Genomic DNA, 20,569 nt, shown 5'->3' with positions numbered 1-20,569 from the left:
TATATATATATATATATATATATATATATATATATATATATATATATATATATATATATATATTTATATATGTGTGTGTGTGGTATCGCAGGACTAGCAACCTTAGCCTAGGTTGCTAGCCCTATACGCCACACGCGTACACACACGCACATACATATGTGTGTGTGCGTATGTGACGTAGGACTAGCAACATTAGGCCTATAGACATGGCGCAACCCCATTGAAAAAGGGTAAAATGCGTATTAAGAATATTTCCTTAGTGTATATAAATGGATGGACTGATAAATAAGCTCTACACCTGCGTGCTGTCTCAATAAATGGGCTTTAGTCTGAAAGAGGTTGGTACTATGAGACTAAGTAACAACTAAGTTGCTTTTTTAAAGATCAGGTAATTTTCTGTTGCTGGTAATTGCCGTGTTTAAGATTTTTATTACTTGTCTTCTAAGCTTCTGTATGAGTTTTGTATATGTAATAAGATGCATAATCATCTCCTCTTGTCTCCCTGTTTTGATAGCTTTGCTCTTTACTTCCATGTCCCATAAGATATTCTATGTAATTTTTGTGTATATCGATAGCATTTGTTAGTTATACATTTCGTTTTGATAGTAAAACAATTTTTATTGTAGTTTCCTTTATTTTTATTGTTCGTTTCCACGTTTTCAGTCTTTTGAGGAGTTTATTAATTGAAAACACACACATATATGTACACACACACACACACACACACACACACACACATATATATATATATATATATATATATATATATATATATATATATATATATATATTCAACACGTGCCATTTTCCAATTAAGAAGGATTGGTGCCGAAAACGTATAACCCTTCGATTGTTCAGCACGAGGTCTAGACCTTGTAGACCTTGGTTAAGCAAGTCCATACGGGTGCAGTTAGGTTGTTAGACCTATACATACACTCTTTCTTGACCTCAGCAGACACTGATACTCATTTACAATTGGGTGTACTGGTGGGCAGTAGGGCTGGAGCTTTCTCTAGGCCTGAGGGAATGGAAGAAGCGAAACGAGCAAAATAACAGTCAATCGTATCTTGAAAGAGAAGAGTTGGTTACCGCCATCTTGCAGAGTGCGGCGAATGTGGAAATGGCGCCAATTTCCCGTAGATTATGTACCTTACAATTCGCAAAAGGAGAGATCCCATAACAATGTAGTTCGCTCACGCCATCATTATAATCATGTCTTATTTTCAAAAATTGTCCATAATGTATGTCGTCGTCATGTCCGCAATATAAAATGACAGTAGTGGACTCAGTGACCAAAATGCCCCCTCCAAATAGGCTCCACTAGGAGGAGACCACCTCCCTAGTCCTCATTCAACTTTGTTAGGGTGAAGACGCGTCTTGTTGGCTCCTCCCGAACACCCATTGACTTATTTTGGTGTGCTGTTACCGCAAATAGGAAAACGAAATTAAGGAAGCATGAAGAGGAATGGTGGTCTAAGGACTGATTATTGGAAAAAAAGGAAATTCAATGGAAATTTCGAATTGGTGTCGTATTTTGCCGTCTAGGAGAGTCCTGCAGGATGGGTGCTTGAAGGTGAGACTGGTGTAACACTGTAGATGGATAGATTCAAATCTCTGAAAAGGAATACACAAAGTAGGCCTATATGCTTTCTAATGAATAATTCTGGGTTTTTGTTTGTTAATAGCTATGCCATTAATTATACAGTAATGATGATATTGCCGAGAATGTGATAATCATGAGGCGGACTGTCGCTAAATGGTATTTTAAATTATGCGATGCCGTCCTTTTCACTTTTAGGCCTGTGTGTTCTACCCAGCAGTATGGGGGCAATGCCGTCAGTGCATCTCACACGGTGCACTGTAGGCGTTACTAAAGGTTCTTTGCAGCGTCCCTTCGGTACCTAGCTGCAGCCTCTTTCATTCCTTTTACTTTACCTCCGTTCATATTCTCGTTCTTCCATCTTACTTTCCACCCTTCCCTGACATTTGTTTCATAGTGCAACTGCGAGGTTTTCCTCCTGTTACACCTTGATAACCTTCTTCACTCTCAATTTCCTTTTCAGCGCTGAATGACCCCATAGGTCCTGGCGCTTGGCTCTTGACCATAATTTGATGTTCCTTCCTTATGTATTCTACCCGTATATATACTTACTCATCTTTATCATACTGACCCCTTCCTAACGTTGCTTGTATATATTAGTAAATAGAAATTATTAAGCAGTACATGGGTCCTGGCCGTTTCGGCCGTGAGTCATTTAAGGTGCCCTTCCACTGGGCCGGTCGAAACGACTACAGCCGCCCGGCTAAAGTCGACGGCTATAACCGGATGGGCTATAGCCGTCGATACAGATTCCATTACAACGACTGTGGCCGGTGTAGGAGTCAGTTTCAATAATGGCACATGCAAGTGAGGACGTACTTCTTCAATACCTCTTGGCGGAAGAGGAAGAAGAAGAAGAATGTTGTTTAGTGATGCAAGCAGAGTTAGAAAGGTCATCTCCACATGAACTTTTCACATCTCGAAAAGAACAAGGATGTCAAAGGATATTGATTGAAAGACACCTTTTAAAGGACGAATATATATTTAGAAAATTCTTCCGAGTAAATATAGCTCAATTTAATTACATTCTCTCACTGATTGAAACTGAAATATCTGGCAAACCAAGCCATTTTATAAAACATCCAATAACCCCAGCTGAGAAATTGGGACTAACTCTCAGGTAAGAGACTTTTTTCCATTTCTTATATAACTAATAGAAACCAAATAAAATGTTACATTGTTTAAATTAATTAATTGATTGATTCACTTCCATTTAGTAGCAATTAAATGGATATTCCTATTATAACAAAAACTTCAAAAAATTGTTAAATGCTTAGTACATTTTTTTGCTAGGCCAATTATATAGTTACTTGGTTTGCACTTCTAGTTGTAGTTCTATATGAGAATAATTACTACAAAACAAAATGCAACAACACTTCTAAAAATCATCATAAAACTCATTGATTTAAATGGAACTGTGTTCTGATACATTGTTCAGAAAACTTAATTCATTATCACTATACGTTGGAGTTTGTGAGGAAGGATTTTGGACACTTGTCATCACCGCTGAGTTATCAAAATTTGGTGTGCTGCTGCATCTGTAGGGAGTTTGTGAGGAAGGATTTTGGGCATCTGTAATCACCGCTGAGTCATCAAAATTTGGTGTTGGTGTTCTGGTGGAGCTGTAGGACTGAACAGACGAAAATGGCGACTCCCGAGAAGCACATTCTTCCAGTTCCATTTGCCATACAATTTGCGAAATTTGCATTTTTGCCCTAACTTGACGTTCTGCGGACAGGAAGAAGCGGTTCTTTATTTTTTAACTATAAAGATTATTTTTCTGTAGTTTTACTTGCATTTGTAGATGCTAACTATAAATTTGTAATGGTTGACATAGGCTCTTTTGGCAAAGAAGGAGACAGCGGTATAATTGAGAAATCTAATATAGGTAATTTAATTCGAAATGAGGATTTTTTTCCTCCACCGAGACATGTAAATAGGGATTTTGAGTTACCTCATGTAATAGTGGGAGATGAAGCATTCAAACTGTCAACGCATATGATGAAACCCTATTCCAGAATTGTTGCTCGCCAGGACTCAAAAAAAGCCGTTTTCAACTATAGACTTTCACGCGCACGCAGGGTTTCAGAAAACTCATTTGCTTTATTGTGTCAAGTCTTTCGAGTATTTTATACTCCAATAGCAATCGACCCAAATGTCACAGATAATTTAATAATGACCGCTTGTTGTCTTCATAATATGCTAAGGGATGCATATCTAGAAAAGGACTGTGTTTGTTTTTTTGGAAATCCACAACTGGATAATATGCCTACAGAAAATCTCATACCTATAAGAGCAGGTGGTGGTTTTGGAAACCTTGAAGGGTTTTCAACAAGAGACAGGTTTACTGATTATTTCAATAGTCTTGATGGATCCGTTTCATGGCAAAGGAATCATGTTACAAGAACTGATAAACACTAAATTATCTACTCACTAGATATCAAAATGTAACCCATAATATCAAATAAATTATATAATACTCACGTGTTTGCTCCATTCCTTCTGAAATTTCTTTCCACACATTGTCTCTTATAAGTGTATCCTTATAATACTGATCTTTGGAATCGTACAAACATTTATGCTTACGAACTAATTCTATTAATTTCAAATCATCCATCACAAATCGAAACTGGAAAAACAACACTACTGAGTTAAGAAACGCAGAAAAATCGTACCGACCTGCCGGCTGGACTGCTCGAGAGGAGTGCTGCCCAGCCGGCTCGAGTCGGGAGGTGGGCAGCCTGGCCGACAGACCGGCTGTAGACGTGTCATTGGAAAGGGGTACATAATAATAGCACTGTAGGAGTCTGTTTCTACAGCCGGCCGGCTGTAGCCGGGCGGCTGTAGTCGTTTCAGCCGGCCCAGTGGAAGGGCACCTTTAGGCAGTAACATCCAAACTGTCAAACGGCCGAAATGGGTGTATATAATACTCAGATCCCCGAGGGGCTAGTATTAAACATGACTTCTCAAGGAGCTTCCGTCATGTCTTACGGCCTAAACTTCATATGGCCCGAAGTTGTGACGACCTAACAGGTTCACGGCCGAATATAATTAGGCCTAATCGTCCCGGACTCCAGTACATAATAACACCAATGCAGGCATTCCAACCGTCTTCGTCTTTTCCTGAGAGGACGAGTATCAAACCGTCTTTCTAGAAGTTTATCCATGTTCTGGCCAAATTGTAGAATGAACTGCCTAGTCCTGTAGTTGAATCGTTGGAACTAAATAGAATTTCAAACTTGGTGCAGGTACTTTTTTTTTTTTTGACCAGGTGGACAAGACTGTCACTACATTTTTATTTGCTTTATTTTGGTTGATTTTATTTACGTAGGTATTTATCTTATGTGCTTTTTCTTTGTTATATCCATCTCATAGTTTATTCTTTTCTTCTCAGTTTACTCTTTACTTCTCAGATTCCTTTTCTGAATGGGATGCTTTTCTTATTGTGGTCTATGGGCTTACAACAGTCTGCTTTTACAGTAATTATAAAGTAAAAATCGGGTTAGGCCTATGGTACTGGGGCGGGGAGAATGCAACTGTCTTTCATTAGCCCCTCAATTCCCCCGTAGGGGATAGTGCCTATAGTGCACCTGCGGGGTGCACTATAGGCATTATAAAGGTTCTTTGCAGCGTCTCTTCGGCCCCTAGCTGCAACCCCTCTTATTCCCATTACTGTACCTCCGCTCATATTCTCTTTCTTCCATCTTCCTTTCCAACATATCCTTAGCATTATTTCATAGTGCAATTGCAAGGTTTTCCTCCTGTTACACCTTCCAAACCTACTTACTCTCAATTTCCTTTCCAGCGCTGAATGACCTCAAGGGTCCCAGTGCTTGGCCTTTGGCCCAAACTCGATATTCCATTCCATAGCCCTCTTAATTCTTTTGACGTTCTTATCAGTGCCTGGATATTAAATTAAATGGAAGCTGTAAAAGGCCGCGTCACACTTGTGACTCCAACGGCGTTTAGCTCAACATGGTGATTCTAAAGACGTATTTTAGGTGTCACGGGCTCGACCACTCGGGTTTTTCAAACGGTTGAAAGAAATTATTTGAATGTGATGACTCTCGTCATCTTCAGCCCTTCATAAACAGGTGGTATCAAATGCTGACCTAGAGTTTTTTCTTTTATTTTTAGGCTTGGAAGTGTTCTTGGATGGATTGATTCAACCAAGTCTACCGTAAGAAAGTAATTTTAATTTATTTAGACTGAAAATGAGTTTAAACAAGGGTGAAATAGTTAAACATCAAGCGAATTAATGGACGTTCTCTTGCGTAGGCCCATCAACACCGTTTCTTGCTATTGCTTGCATACAAGGCTATTGATTTTATTTCTCCGTAAGAATTGAAAAGTTACTTGGTTTTAGTAATTCAATAAATGCTACCAGTAGGATGAATTTTTTTTATATATTTGGAAGAAGTTGTACTTTAAAGGAGGCAAAAATAAGTCGCGAACAGAATGACCAATTGGCATATAGGCGTACTCTTGGCCTAGGCTTGCCCTACAAAATGCAGTCACTACTTAAAATCGAACATCAGCAAAATCATCTGCTGTACGATTTTCTTTCCGCTGCCCTAATAATACTCTACAAATGTGACACATTTCTGAGTGTTGTTAGCCAACGCGTTGAGCTAAACGACACAATTGTGACGCTGACATATTAAGAATTATATGTCGACGTATAAAGTCCTGCTTAATTTCACAGTTAAACAGACTTATTTTGAAATCTATATTGCTAAAGTAGACGAGTTAGCCGTTCAGTGAGTCTAATTTAATATGGCACTGGCAGTTATGGGTGGTGCAGTCGGCCATGACTTACCCATAGATATAGAGGGACTTGCCGTTTCCCTTCATGCACTTTTCCCGCGAAGGCGCGATTGCTGAAAACCAACAGTAGTGTATGCAGGCGAACTCTGAATGGCGTTGCTTGTAGACTAATAGTGTAGACCTAAGATCAGTTTTTTTGTTTTTGTTTTTATTCGGCCTAGGTGTAATTTTGACTCATTGTACATAGCAAAGAAACTGTCAATGAATTGTTCTAAAGCTAAAGCACAGAGAAATGAGATCCCGTATTGGGTGGGGCGGGGTGGGGTTAGTGTCGTTAATGCACCCCATGTGGTGCCCTGTAGACAGTATACTAAAGGTTGTTTGCAGTGTCACTTCGGCCCTAATGCACCCACTTTCTACCCGTTTACTTTAACTTTTCTTCCTTCTGTCTTGCTGTCCTACACTCCAACATTGTTCACTGTAAGTGGTGAATGGGTGAAAGTGCCTCAGTACTTGGCTTTATAGGCTAACTTTCATAATCAGTCAATCGACCGGTAAATGGGAGATAGCTGAGCGTTGCGGTCATTTAAAGCTGGTTGGTCGGTTATTTTAGATTAAACAGACGTTGTAACCGGCACGGGCCGTTGCCTTTAGGCGGTCCGTAAGTGTGGTAAGGAAATAGAGTACGGAGCCTGGTGCATACAGCTGGAGTCATCAAAACGCTTGAGACGTTTAACGCTAATTGAATATTCTCTGACTTGGTAAATTGCAGTAGAACGGATTGTTAAATGCTTCGGTTTTGCCAGAAGTACAAATTTAAAGTAAGACTTTGCCGTGTTTAATCTTTGCAATTGATTCACTCTGCGTATAAATGTTTCATTGGCTTATTAATCTGATCTACCCTTTTTAAATTCACTTATCAAGCTTGCTCCATACAGTCTTATATGTGCATAAGTATAATTTTTTATGTCATCTTAATGTGTGTTTTATTTTTTTGACCTCTTGAAGGACACAGGAGAAGAAATAAACAACTTGTCGGTGAAAGTCTGAAAAATGTTTTAATGGGACTATTGCTCTACCATGAAATAGGTAGAAAATGTTAATAAAAGAGCCTCATCGAATAATATACTTTTAATTAATTTCTTACGTCGGAGAACAACACTTGGCAAAGCATATCTTTTGGTTAGAGGACTTTTTATTATATAAACCGACACTTACACAAATACAATGGCTGCTCATTAATGTACGTGTATGAATTCATTAACACATATCGTTTTGGTAATTAAAACGATTCTTGCTTTATATAATCAACATACATAAAGCTTCTTGTTTATAAAAATAAATGTAGTCTCCCTTCCTAACTCAAGGTGGAAAAAATATTGTTAAGAATTTCAATCTACATGACAAATCGTAACAGCACCAGTTACACATATCATTAAAGACGATTATAAGTGGGGCAATGAAAATGTTATAAATAGTTTCATCTCACGAAGAATCAATTAAATATGCTGCATACTCTTAAAATTCTGTTAATGTTTGTAGACTGTTTCCTTCGGGGAACGAAAAATAGATCTTTGATGAGAATTTACTTCGTGATCATATATTTTGAGGGCATTTTAAAGAATTTATACATCTTACTAAACAAGCCATTTCACTTATGGATGACTTACGGGATAAACTTGGATTGCTGAGTACCCAGAATTATAGCCAAGAGGACGTCATGTATCCCCAGAAAGTTCCTGCATCTGAAGAGGTTAAGAGGTACGGTGTCTTGGAAGAGAAATATATATATAACGAAAACAAATAATTCTGATTCTTCCCATAAAGAAAAAGTATAAAGCCGCGGAATATATCACGTATCATTCAGAGAATTTTCGATAGTTCCGATAACTGCCAGGGCGAAGGGAAATAACCAATTAATACGAAGATTGGAAAATGTTTGTATTCAAGTATACTGATAATCCAGATGATATTACATCTTACTAACGTGTTTTTGAAGCCGGAATCACGCACGTGGTGATAGATAAATATGCCCCGTAAGGTGGGTAGTGCTGTTAGTGCACCCCACGCGGTGAACTGTAGGCATTACTAAAGGTATATTGCGGAATTTGCGGCGTCCCTTCGGCGCCTAGCTGCTACCCTTTCATTCCTTTTATTGTAACCCCATTCATATTCTCTTTCTTCCATCTTGCTATCCATCCTCTCCGAACAATTGTTTCATAGTGCAACCGCGAGGTTTTCCTCCTTTTACACCTTTCAAACCTTTCTACTGTCAATTTCCGTTTCAGAGCTGAGTGGCCTCATAGGTCCCAGCACTTGGCTTTTGGCCTAAATTGTATATTCTATTCCTGTATTCCATGGATAAATATGAGGAAAAGACTGTACGCTCAAGATATTTTAATTTCCAACGGAAACTTACTTTTTCGATGAATGTTTTGCAGATTACGTCCTCTGGGCGCCGATATTTGCCGTGCTGTTCACCTCAGTAACGTCTCACACGACTAGTTATTACCGTAAGTAGAGCTTTTAAGTCACCCCCTTAATCATAGATTATAGTTTCGCACATACGTCACTCATTCTTGCAATCATTCCGTTGGCTTTTGTAGGGCCTCATTGTAACCCACACCGCCCGCGCCAGACTCCCATAGTCTGTAGCGCGGTGCAGCCCATACTTAGCAAACGTCTGTCTTGAATTATATTTCTTTCTGTGCTTTATTGTATTTTTTTCTGTTGTATTGTTTTTCCTGTGGTACATTTACTAGTTACTTCTAGTGAGGTTAGGCCAGGATTCTACCGTTGCTAACGCAGGCAGAACGGATGGTGTATATATATATATATATATATATATATATATATATATATATATATATATATATATATATATATATATATATATACATATATAAATGTGTGTGTTTGCGTGCGTGTGTATGTGTGCGTCTATACATACATGCATATATATATATATATATATATATATATATATATATATATATATATATATATATATATATATATATTGTATATGTATGTATGTTCGTATCTATTTTCTTTGACGAGTAAGTGAAGATCAGTTATGTGTACATGTATATATTCACTCTGTATACGTGTTGTTACTATGAGAACATTCATTCAAGAAACCCGATGTATATCGTGTAATCCTTAAACATTTCAACAAAACTTAATGAAGTAAAATGGTCATCACTGATCCCTCACCGTGGAAACAATCATATCAGTTACACAGTAATTACATGATTATTTTTCCTTAACCACTAAACGAAATTTGTATTATCTTTACTAAAGCTTAAAGGATTTCTTAACAGTATCACTTGCTTTTAACTAAATGTAAACTTTCCCATATGTCGAGTGTGTCTGACAAATTAACATAAATATTGTCATCATAAAGAAAATGTAACAATATCGCAAGATTGTTCATTTTCAAGCAGCGTCCCTTAATCATCTTAACATCTGCAGTCTGTTGTTGTTTCAACAGCTGCGCCTTCGTCAGCATATAAACAGTTGTTATTCACCCCCATTTATCATCTACACTATTCCATTTCGTCTTCCATTCTGTCTGCGGACTATGGCATATATGCAACCGGACACGACCACAAGAACTAAAAATCCTTCGAAGATGACGAGGGTGGTCTTGAAGTTCTTGTCGTTCCCGGGTTCAGCGTCGTTAGGCGCTGCTTGAGGCGCCTCGCCTTCCCCCTCGGAACGCTCCCCAGTTGACATCTGGAACGAGAGGATTATGTTCCTAAGAAATTGCCGATTTATAGATTAAATTGATATTATCAAAAGATTACAAGTGATCATCAGTCCAAACGGTCGCATAAGGAAAGGTGCATTGTAGGCAATACTCAAGGTGTTTTGCAGCGTCCTTCCGGCCCCTAGCTGCATCCCCTTTAATTCCTTTCACTGTACCAACGTTTATATTCTCTTTCTTCCACCTTACTTTCCATCCTCTCCTCACAGCTGATTCATTTTGCAACTGCGAGGTTTTCATCCAGTTACACCTTTCAAATATTTTACTGTCAGTTTCCGTTTCAGCGCTGGATGACCTCATAGGTCCCAGCGCTTTAGCCTAAATTCTATATTCTAGTTCTGTCTATTAGTCCAAACATCAGGTCGTTTATATTTCCCAACCTGTTTAAAGCAAGAGTTAGTTTTTGAATGTCGAATTAATCACAACGCAACGGTTAGAAACAAAAAATGACTTCTTGGAATGGAAGTGATAACGAATGACGTCAGCACTCTGAAGTATCTCACCTCCGCTAAATCTTTTCGGGAAGGAGCTTCAGCGACGTCCTCCTTCCTATGATAGTTCCAGCGCGTAGTGAAGTCCTGGGCCATCTCGAATTCGTCCTTCATGAGCATGAAATTGTAATCGTCATTGGTGTATCTCTCCCACTTAACAACCTTTTCTTCCCAGGAGTCGCTTTCGTCATTTACACTGTCAGGTGTTGGGTCCCTGTCGAATGGAAAATAGCTCAGACATTTATTGTAACGGTAACAACACGCCAAGAGGTATATCAGTCACTCGGGTAGAGTTGCAGTATCATTAGCTGTCCGTCTGACAGCAAGATCGCCTGTAACGACGACTTACATTAGTAGCGCAGAAGCCGCAGTACCCTTAATATAGCAAAGCAAAAACAAAAGTGGGATAGCAACATTAATGAAGCAGAAATAATATACTATTTAAAATCGCAGACACTGTCCCAGTGATGTCGTAGAAGTCACAGTGAAATTGGCATCGACAAATTTTCGTTAATGGAGAAACAAATCCACAGTTATGTTTGGGTACATATATATTTAAAGTTAAGCCTCTATAGAGAGCTTTTGAGAATCTGTTCGATTCCCCTTTTCAGTCTCAGTGAAAATATAGGTTGAAAAGGGGAATCGAACAGCTTCCCGAAAGCTCTCTCTAGAGATTCATTTTTAAAGATATATATCCATATAAGACTAATGCTATTATGAGCTTTTCCTCGTTAATATTAAAGAACCCACTATAAATTATCATTAAAACTGGAGGAGCAACAGTAAAACATCAAGCCATATAGTTTCCAATGAATATTTAGCACTTGAGCTTAAAAATCGTGAAAAAACTATGAGTGACTTTCTACTGCTTTCGGAAGGTGACAAAAAATTTTAGTTATGGAATACAGCTGTTAGAATTTTATTTATCATTTCCAACTTAAAATTGAATTTCCGTGGATTATATATATACGGTATATATACTGTATAACATACATACATATATACATATACATATGTATGTATGTATGTATATATATATATATATATATATATATATATATATATATATATATATATATATGTATATATTAACTTTATCACATACACAATTGTTCTGTGCATTCGTAGAATTACTAAAAGGACCTCATTCAAACGGATACTTGATAATGTGGACTGTTTGTCCAAGAAAGCTTGTAACTTTTTCTGAATAAAAAACTCCGTTAGATACCATCCAGTTTGAATGAGGTCCTTTTAGTAATATATATATATATATATATATATATATATATATATATATATATATATATATATATTATAGAATTTAGCGTAGTGTAATGTTATTCAGATTCATATTTATGGGTCACTCAAAGGAGCAAGAGCCCGTGCTGGTATGAGGTCTGTTTAATCTAGCAACAACAGCAAGTTACGTTGACATTCGACCAGTCAGAAGCCACCTCCTGCATGCTCTTTGTAGGAAATTGTATTAGAACTTGGAATCGTTGCAGTTTTCCATTTGCGCTGATGTCATTCAAAAACTACAGGACTTCGAGGATGATGCTGTAAAGTTCCTGAATCATTTATCCCATTTGCATCCTGTGCAAGATTTTGCATGGAGTTTCGTTTATTGTTATTTTAGGTAAAGTTCCATTCAGTTAAAGGCTTTTCCGTGTGCTGTGGAAAAGTTGCATTTAGTTAAAGGCTTTTCCGTCTGCTGTGGGAAAGTTACATTCAGCTAAAGACCTTCCCGTCTGCTGTGGAAAAGTTACATCTAGGTAAAGGCTTTTCTCTCTGGTGTGGAAAAGTCACGTTTAGGTAAAGGCTTTCCCGTCTGCCGTGGAAAAGTTACATTTAGTTAAGGGTTTTTCCATCTGCTGTGGAAAAGTTACATTTAGCTAAAGACTTTTCTATCTGCTGTGGGAAAGTTACATTTAGGTAAAGGCTTTTCCATCTGTTGTGGGAAAAGTTGAAATCAGCTAAAGGCCTTCCTGTCTGCTGTGGAAGAGTTACATTTAGTAAAGGCTTTTCCGTCTGCTGTGGAAAAATTGCATTTAGTTAAAGGCTTTCCCGTCTGCTGTGTAAAAGTTACATTTAGTCAAAGGCTTTTCCGTCTGCTGTGGAAAAGTTACATTTAGGTAAAGGCTTTTCCGTCTGTTGTGGAGAAGTTACATTTAGTTAAAGGCTTTTCTGTGTGCTGTGGAAAAGTTACATTTAGGTAAAGGCTTTTCTGTAGACTGTGGAAAAGTTACATTTAGGTAAAGGCTTTTCCGTTTGCTGTGGAAAAGTTACATTTAGGTAAAGACTTTTCCGTCTGCTGTGGAAAAGTTACATTTAGTTAAAGGCTTTTCTGTGTGCTGTGGAAAAATTACATTTAGGTAAAGGCTTTTCTGTAGACTGTGGAAAAGTTACATTTAGGTAAAGGCTTTTCCGTTTGCTGTGGAAAAGTTACATTTAGGTAAAGACTTTTCCGTCTGCTGTGGAAAAGTTACATTTAGTTAAAGGCTTTTTCTCGAGCTGTGGAAAAGTTACATTTAGTGAAGGCTTTTCCGTCTGCTGTGGAAAAGTTACATATAGTTAAAGGCTTTTCCAAAAGGCTGGTGTGGAAAAGTTACATTTAGTTAAAGGCTTTTCCGTCTTCTGTGGAAAAGTTACATTTAGTTAGAGGCTTTTCCGGCTGCTGTGGAAAAGTTACATTTAGTTAGAGGCTTTTCCGGCTGGTGTGGAAAAGTTACATTTAGTTAAAGGCTTTTCCGTCTTCTGTGGAAAAGTCACATTTAGATAAAGACTTTTCCGTCTGCTGCGGAAAAGTTACATTTAGTTAGAGGCTTTTCCGGCTGGTGTGAAAAAGTTGCATTTAGTTAAAAGGCTTTTCAATCTGCTGTGGAAAAGTTACATTTAGTTAAAGACCTTCCCGTCTGGTGTGGAAAAGTTACATTTAGCTAAAGGTTTTTCCGTCTGCTGTGGAAAAGTTACGTTTAGGTAAAGGCTTTTCCATCTGCTGTGGGAAAATTACATTCAGCTAGAGGTCTTCCCGTCTGCTGTGGAAGAGTTACATTTAGTAAAGGCTTTTCCATCTGTTGTGGAAAAGTTACATTTAGGTAAAGGCTTTTCCATTTGCTGTGGAAAAGTAACATGTAGTATGTAGTTAAAGGCTTTTCCGTCTGCTGTGGAAAAGTTACATTTAGGTAAAGGCTTTTCTGTCTGCTGTGGAAAAGTTACATTTAGGTAAAGGCTTTTCCGTCTGTTGCGGAAAAGTTACATTTAGTTGAAAGCTTTGCCGTCTGGTGTGGAAGTTATATTTAGGTAAAGGCTTTTCCGTCTGTTGTGGAAAAGTTACGTTTAGATAAAGGCTTTTCTGTCTGCTGTGGAAAAGTTACGTTTAGATAAAGGCTTTTCTGTCTGCTGTGGAAAAGTTACGTTTAGATAAAGGCTTTTCTGTCTGCTGTGGAAAAGTTACGTTTAGATAAAGGCTTTTCTGTCTGCTGTGGAAAAGTTACGTTTAGATAAAGGCTTTCCTGTCTGCTGTGGAAAAGTTACGTTTAGATAAAGGCTTTTCTGTCTGCTGTGGAAAAGTTGCATTTAGGTAAAGGCTTTCCCGTCTCCTGTGGAAAAGCTACATTTAGGTAAAGGCTTTTCAGTCTGTTGTGGAAAAATTACATTTAGATAAAGGCTTTTCTGTGTGCCATGGAAAAGTTACATTCAGGTAAAGGCTTTTCCGTCTGTCGTGGAAAAGTTACATTATTTAAAGGCTTTTCCGTGTGCTGTGGAAAAGTTACATTTAGGTAAAAGGTTTTCCATCTGTTGTGGAAAAGTTACATTTAGGGAAAGGCTTTTCTGTCTGCTGTGGTAAAGTTACATTTAGGTAAAGATTTTCCCGTCTGGTGTGGAAAAGTTACATTTAGTTAAAGGCTTTTCCGTCTGTTGTGGAAAGGTTGCATTTAGGTAAAGGCTTTTCTGTTTGGTGTGGAAAAGTTACATTTAGGTAAAGGCTTTTCCGTGTGCCGTGGAGAAGTTACGTTTGGGTAAAGGCTTTTCCGTCTGTTGTGGAAAAGTTACATTTAGATAAAGGCTTTTCCGTGTGCCATGGAAACTTACATTTAGATAAAGGCTTTCCGTCTGTTGTGGAAAAGTTGCATTTAGTTAAATGCTTTTCCGTCTGGTGGGGAAAAGTTACATTTAGGTAAAGGCTTTTCTGTCTGTTGTGGGAAAGTTACATTTAGTTAATGGCTTTTTCGTCTGGTGTGGAAAAGTTACATTTAGGTAAAGGCTTTCCCGTCTGCTGTGGAAAAGTTACGTTTAGTTAAATACTTTTCCGTCTGCTGTGTTACCTGAGGGGAAGGACTGCATCAGCCTACAACTAATGATGTACTACCTATTTGCCAGTAATGAAAAAGCACAACATAAGCGCGTTTCAATCGTTTTTCCTTTGTGTATCCGCCAGTTAGAAAGTACAGTAGAGGGTTTCAGTACCATGTAACAGTCTACCAAGCTCTGCAGATTTCCTTCTTTGTATCTGTCACTGGAGAATTTTGAGGACAGCTACCCAAGAGTGTCTTGCAGTAGTCTCTGCGGTTTGTCGTCTCTATATCTGTTAGGCAGCATCCACACTGCATATAAGCATGCCATAACACCCCCGTAGGGAGTAGTGCCGTCAGTACACCTCATGCGGGGCACTGTAGGCATAACTTAACGGTTCCTTGCAACGTCCCTTCGGTCCCTAGCTGTAACCCCTTTCATTTCTTTTACTGTACCTCCGTTCACATTCTTTTCCTTCCAGCTTACTTTCCACCCTCTCCTATCAATTGATTCATAGTGCAAATGTAAAGTTTTCCTCCTGTTACGCCCTTCAAACCTTTTTACTGTCAATTTTCTCTCTGCACTGAATGACCTTACAGGCCCTAGCGGTTGGCATTTGGCCTAAATTCTATATTCTGTTCTACTCTGTGCCATAAACACACGTCGGTAACTTATCACATAGACGTCACAAACGGGTTGATTAGACTTTAATAACTTATTGGTAATTCTAACCCATGCTTCATAAGGGTACCTTTCCCAGTATTGGCCAAACGTTCGTTCTCCGCTAACTGTCATTGATTTATTTTCAACCTGTTTGTGATATATAAGAGATAGGATGGCGTCCTGTGCTTATGACATGTTAAATTTGCGAAAGTGTGGACGCGCCCATACTCTGAAACTACAGGATTTTTTTTTAAGACAAGTTACCAGGGTCTCCTAACCGTTGCAGGTATTTCATGTATCCGCGTCTCTCAAAAACTGTTTCCGTAGAAGGGTAGAGCCGGTGCACTGTAGGCATTACTTGTGGTTCTTTGCAACGTCCCTTCGGCCCCTAGCTACAACCCCTTTCTACTATACCTCCATTTATATTATCTCTCTTCCATCTTACTTTCCGCCCACCTCTAACAATTTTTTTTCATAATGCAACAGGGAGGTTTTCTTCCTGTTACAATGTTGTGATGCCAGTTTTAGTAGTCATGATCATCAGTCAATCTTCCTGTTACACCTTTAAACCTTCTTTATTCTCTGTTTCCCTTTCAGCGCTGAATGACCGCATAGGTCCCAGCGCATGGCCTTTGGTCTAAATTTTATATTCCAATTCTCCCTAGCTATAGAACTTGGTATGTCATGCTCACCCATATTTAGCGAAGTTGGTCCAGAGGGTGATCATCTTGTCAGTCATGTTCTTTTCTCTTTCATCCTGATCCGAGGGCAGGTGGAAAAGGTAGAGCAGTTCATCTGCATGGGCGGTACCTGAAAGCGAAACGCAAAGTGATGTTCAGTTTTTTTTTTTTTTGTGGCTTGGATGTCAGTGTTCGTATGATTTTGGAGGCGGAATGAATAGTTGTAATCGTGTACGTAGGCTATATATGTTAATGTTACACTCAGTCACGAGCTTATATACAAGGACACTACAATAGGCTATGTATGTTCGCTTGGTTAGGGGGTCCTGTCAAATTTCCATCGTAAAGCAACAAATCAAAACGTGAGCAACGCAGCGGCCTATTTGATATTTCCTTGCTAAATTCACAATTTCATTAATACAAACAAACATGCACACAATGACATTGTTTTATAGTGTACACAATTATGTAACTTCTAATACGTATTCATATAATTATTTGTATCCTAACTAAGTTTTTGTGCATTATTCTCAGTTATGTTTTTTTATAATTCCATGAGCTTTCTTCAGTATAATTACAGTTCCAACTAACGCTGGATCAAAGCTTGAACTCTTTTATAATTAGTTCCCGCGGAGATTTTAGCCTCCTAAAGGGAAGAAGAAAACATTCTGATTAATGTAAATTCTGTTAATATTTGTTGCATCATATAACCTGCTTGCTTTTAAGAGACGCGTTTGATATCACTTCCTTTTTTATCTCCTCAGTAATTGCTTTATTCTTCCTCTGTGTCTGTTTTTCAGTTTTTATGTTGCATGAAAGCTTGCTCTGCTATTTATTGGCCTTCTAGGCGTGTTCAGTTTAATTTCTGAAGCCTATTGAGTCAAATAATAAATTCAGTAATGATAAGACAGAAGTGAATGATAATTGGGAAAACAAACGACGCAGGAAATATACGCCCGTCTTACCTCCCGGCACAGGAATGTCGGGCTTCGAGAAGAATATCCAAGGGAAGAGAGAATCGTCACTCTCGAACTCCCACGAATAGAAGTAGATGGGAACATCCGGGGCCACTCTGTTGATGTGGCTCGCCACGCTCCACAGTCCCGATTTCAGGAACAGGACGCCCGTCATCTGTGAAAGGGGGAAGAGCTCTTAGTCATGTTTCTCTGGTGCTAATCTGATCCCCCGTTGCTGTTCAGCTGAGGGAGGAAGGTCGACTCTGGAATGAAATGGTAGATCCCCCGTGGGAGGGCATTGCCATTAGTGCACCGGTGCAATGTAGGCTTTACTTATGTTCTTTGCAGCGTCCCTTCGGCCCTTAGCTGCAACCTCTTGCATGCCTTTTGCCGTACCCCCATTCATATCATCTTTCTTCCATGTTACTTTCCTTAACCCTCTCCTAACAATTGTTTCTTAGTGCAACTGCCTTGAGGTTTTCCTCCTGTTACACCTTTCAAACCTATTTACTCTCAGTTTCCCTTTCAGAGCTGCATGGCCTCATAGGTCCCAGCGTTTGGCCTTTGGCCTAAATTTGATATTCCATTCCATTCCATTCCCAAGAGGACGAGGCATGTGCCAGGTGCCGAGGAACGAAGCAGAGAATAGGAAAGAGAAACTGTGAAGAAATTGGAGTCGAATAGAAGGTTAGGATTATGAAGCTCAAGAAAAAAGTAAAGGCATGATCTGCATGGTCAGACCTTGGGTCAGACGTCCTAAAAAATGGAGAAGGTAATAACTTGCACGTGATGACGTAAAACGAAGATGGTCAACTTATTCCTGGCACCTTTTAAACAGAGAATGAAAAAGGGAGGATTTACGGGAGGCGAGGAGGGCGGAGGGCTGGTCAGGGTGATACAATCTATATTATTATTATTATTATTATTATTATTATTATTATTATTATTATTATTCAGATGAACACTATTTGTATAGAACAAGACCTCAGGAGCCACTGATTTGAAATTCAAGCTTCCAAAGAATATGGTGTTCATTTGACAGAAGTAACAAAGTAATAGGAAATACAGAAAGGTGAGATCGGTTATCAGAAAAGAAAAAATAAATTAACAAACTAATAAATAAACAGATAAAAAGGTAAGTAAATTATTAAAATACAGTTGCATAGCATTATCGGGGAGACTGTTCCACAGTCCAACAGTGTAAGGAATAAAGGACTTAAGTTCAGCAAATCTGGTTGCTCTCGCAGGAAAGGATCGGGGATCAGTTGTGTATGTGAAAGACCTCTGTCAAAATACAACTTATGATCCAAGTCATAACTGCTAATGTTAGGAAATAGAAAGTGAAATGAAGAATGATGAGGCACCGAAACATCAGAGGTGCAAATTTAAATGTTGAAGGTACTTTATAGTGGGGAAAGAATGGGTACTAAAACTGTTATAGGCAACATGGAAGGAGGAAGTAATGCTAAATGACTAGGAAGAAAGTATGATAGTAAATGTTTAAACAAAAAGGAGATATGGACTCTGGTATCAGACTAACAGAACATTTATTGAAGGTCTTAGGAGGAATAGTTGATGAGACAATACGAGCAACTGTGAAGATTGGTGAGCACCAGTATGGTTTCATTAGAGGAGAGATACAGCTGAGTCTGTCTTTATGACAAGACAGTTACAGGAAAAGAGGTTGGAAGATAATCGGAATTTCTGTGTACATTTCTAAATTAAAGAAAGCATTTGATAGAATACCGACGATGTAGGGTTTGGATTTTAAGAGAGAAAAGTGCCAAAGGGGTTGGTTGAAATGAAGTATTTAAATAAAATAAGGCAAGCTGTGATATCAGCCAGCGGCAAAACAGAAATGTTTGAAGTTAAAGTTGGTTTACATCAAGGATTGGCAATAGCCCATTTCTGCTTGTAATGGTTATGGGTGATTTGATTAAAGGTATTGTTATTAAAAATCTGTGCGAATTATGTGCAGATGATTTGGTTCTTAAGACAGACTGAAGAAGAATTGCAAAGAAGGGTATGCAAGTATCAGGAATCTCTGGAATGGGATGGTATGAAGGTAAAACGCAGGTAAAAACTGATGTTATGGTGTCAATCAAGCAGGGAGGGCATCGGTTATTTATACATAATAGAAGCTTAGATTCAAGACAGGTAGAGAATTTCAAATACATAGGACTACTTTCTGCCATGAGGAAGGGAGTGATGCTAGGGTTGAAAGTTGGACAAAACCAGTTGCTGAAATGGAGGGGCATTTTGTGACAAAAGAATGCCAAATAAATTGTAAAGAAAGATCTGTTGCAACGTAAACAGGTCGGGGATAATGTATACAGATCGGAAATAATGTATGGTTTAGGAACTTGAGCATTAAGGAAGGAGGAACAGAAGCTGACGCCGACAGAAATGAAGATGCTGAGGTGGATTTTTGGATCTCGCTGTGTCAGTTTTTAGAAAATGAAGAAATAAAAATTGCTGGGGTAGTAAAGATTACTGACATGATAAGAGTCGAGACTGAGATGTAAGGGCATGTGGTACGGGTGAGTGAGGTAAAGGAAGTAAAGGTGGCTTGGGTGGAACTTTTGGGGTAAAAGGTCAAGAGGGAGGCAAAGGATTAGATGGAGTGGTGAGGTGAAGGAGGCTCTGGAGAAGAAGAGTTCAGCGGAGGGAGATGCTTTCAATAGAAATAGAGTAGACGCATCAAGGCAACCAGCCCCTTAACTTAGGAATAGACGGGGGATGAAGAATACACACACACACACATACATATATATATATATGCACACACACACACACACACACACATATATATATATATATATATATATATATATATATATATATATATACACATATACATACATATATATATATATATATATACATATATATATATATATATATATATATATATATATATATATATATATATCTATATAAATACATATATAATGTATGTATGCATGTTACATTCACAAACTCGTATTTTAAATATTCAGATTGACCTCTAAATGTCTTTTCCCAAACATCTTTTAGATGGGTTTACCTGATTCAGCGTCCAGCAGTAAGCTTATCCAAAAACTGTGATGAAATTAAGAAGTTAAGCGGTCATTGTGGCTTATACACACACTTACGCACACACACATATAGATTATATAATTGTGTGTATGTATGTATATATATAAATGTATGTGTGCACAGAGGCTGAATATTTTTCCCACTTTTTGTACGCACGAATCACGAACAAACTCTTCGCTTACGTCTATCATCCCTCCAATCATGGAATCCCAGTTCCCCATCTCGGCATTTGGGAAGTAAGCAACCCTCATGGAGTTGGCGACAGCACTGTT

At 38.4% G+C, this 20,569-nt stretch overlaps 1 protein-coding gene across 1 annotated transcript in view; it reads right to left on the bottom strand.

Moving 5' to 3' along the window:
• Nucleotides 1–9,603: 9,603 nt before the first annotated feature.
• The window catches only part of LOC136847167 (juvenile hormone esterase-like), a 38,022-nt gene continuing 27,056 nt past the window's right edge, over nt 9,604–20,569 (bottom strand). Inside the window, exons 9-13 of the mRNA XM_067118575.1 lie at nt 20,480–20,569; nt 17,229–17,394; nt 16,276–16,393; nt 10,640–10,841; nt 9,604–10,105 (exon numbers count right to left, since the gene is read on the bottom strand). The exon at nt 20,480–20,569 is cut by the window's right edge and continues 14 nt beyond it. Coding sequence (XP_066974676.1) covers nt 9,911–10,105; nt 10,640–10,841; nt 16,276–16,393; nt 17,229–17,394; nt 20,480–20,569 — 771 coding nt within the window. The 3' untranslated portion in view covers nt 9,604–9,910. The remainder of the gene's footprint in view (nt 10,106–10,639; nt 10,842–16,275; nt 16,394–17,228; nt 17,395–20,479) is intronic.

This window comes from Macrobrachium rosenbergii, chromosome 16 (genome assembly GCF_040412425.1).
Source record: "Macrobrachium rosenbergii isolate ZJJX-2024 chromosome 16, ASM4041242v1, whole genome shotgun sequence".
NCBI lineage: Eukaryota > Metazoa > Arthropoda > Malacostraca > Decapoda > Palaemonidae > Macrobrachium > Macrobrachium rosenbergii.
This window is presented reverse-complemented; position numbering and strand designations above follow the sequence as displayed.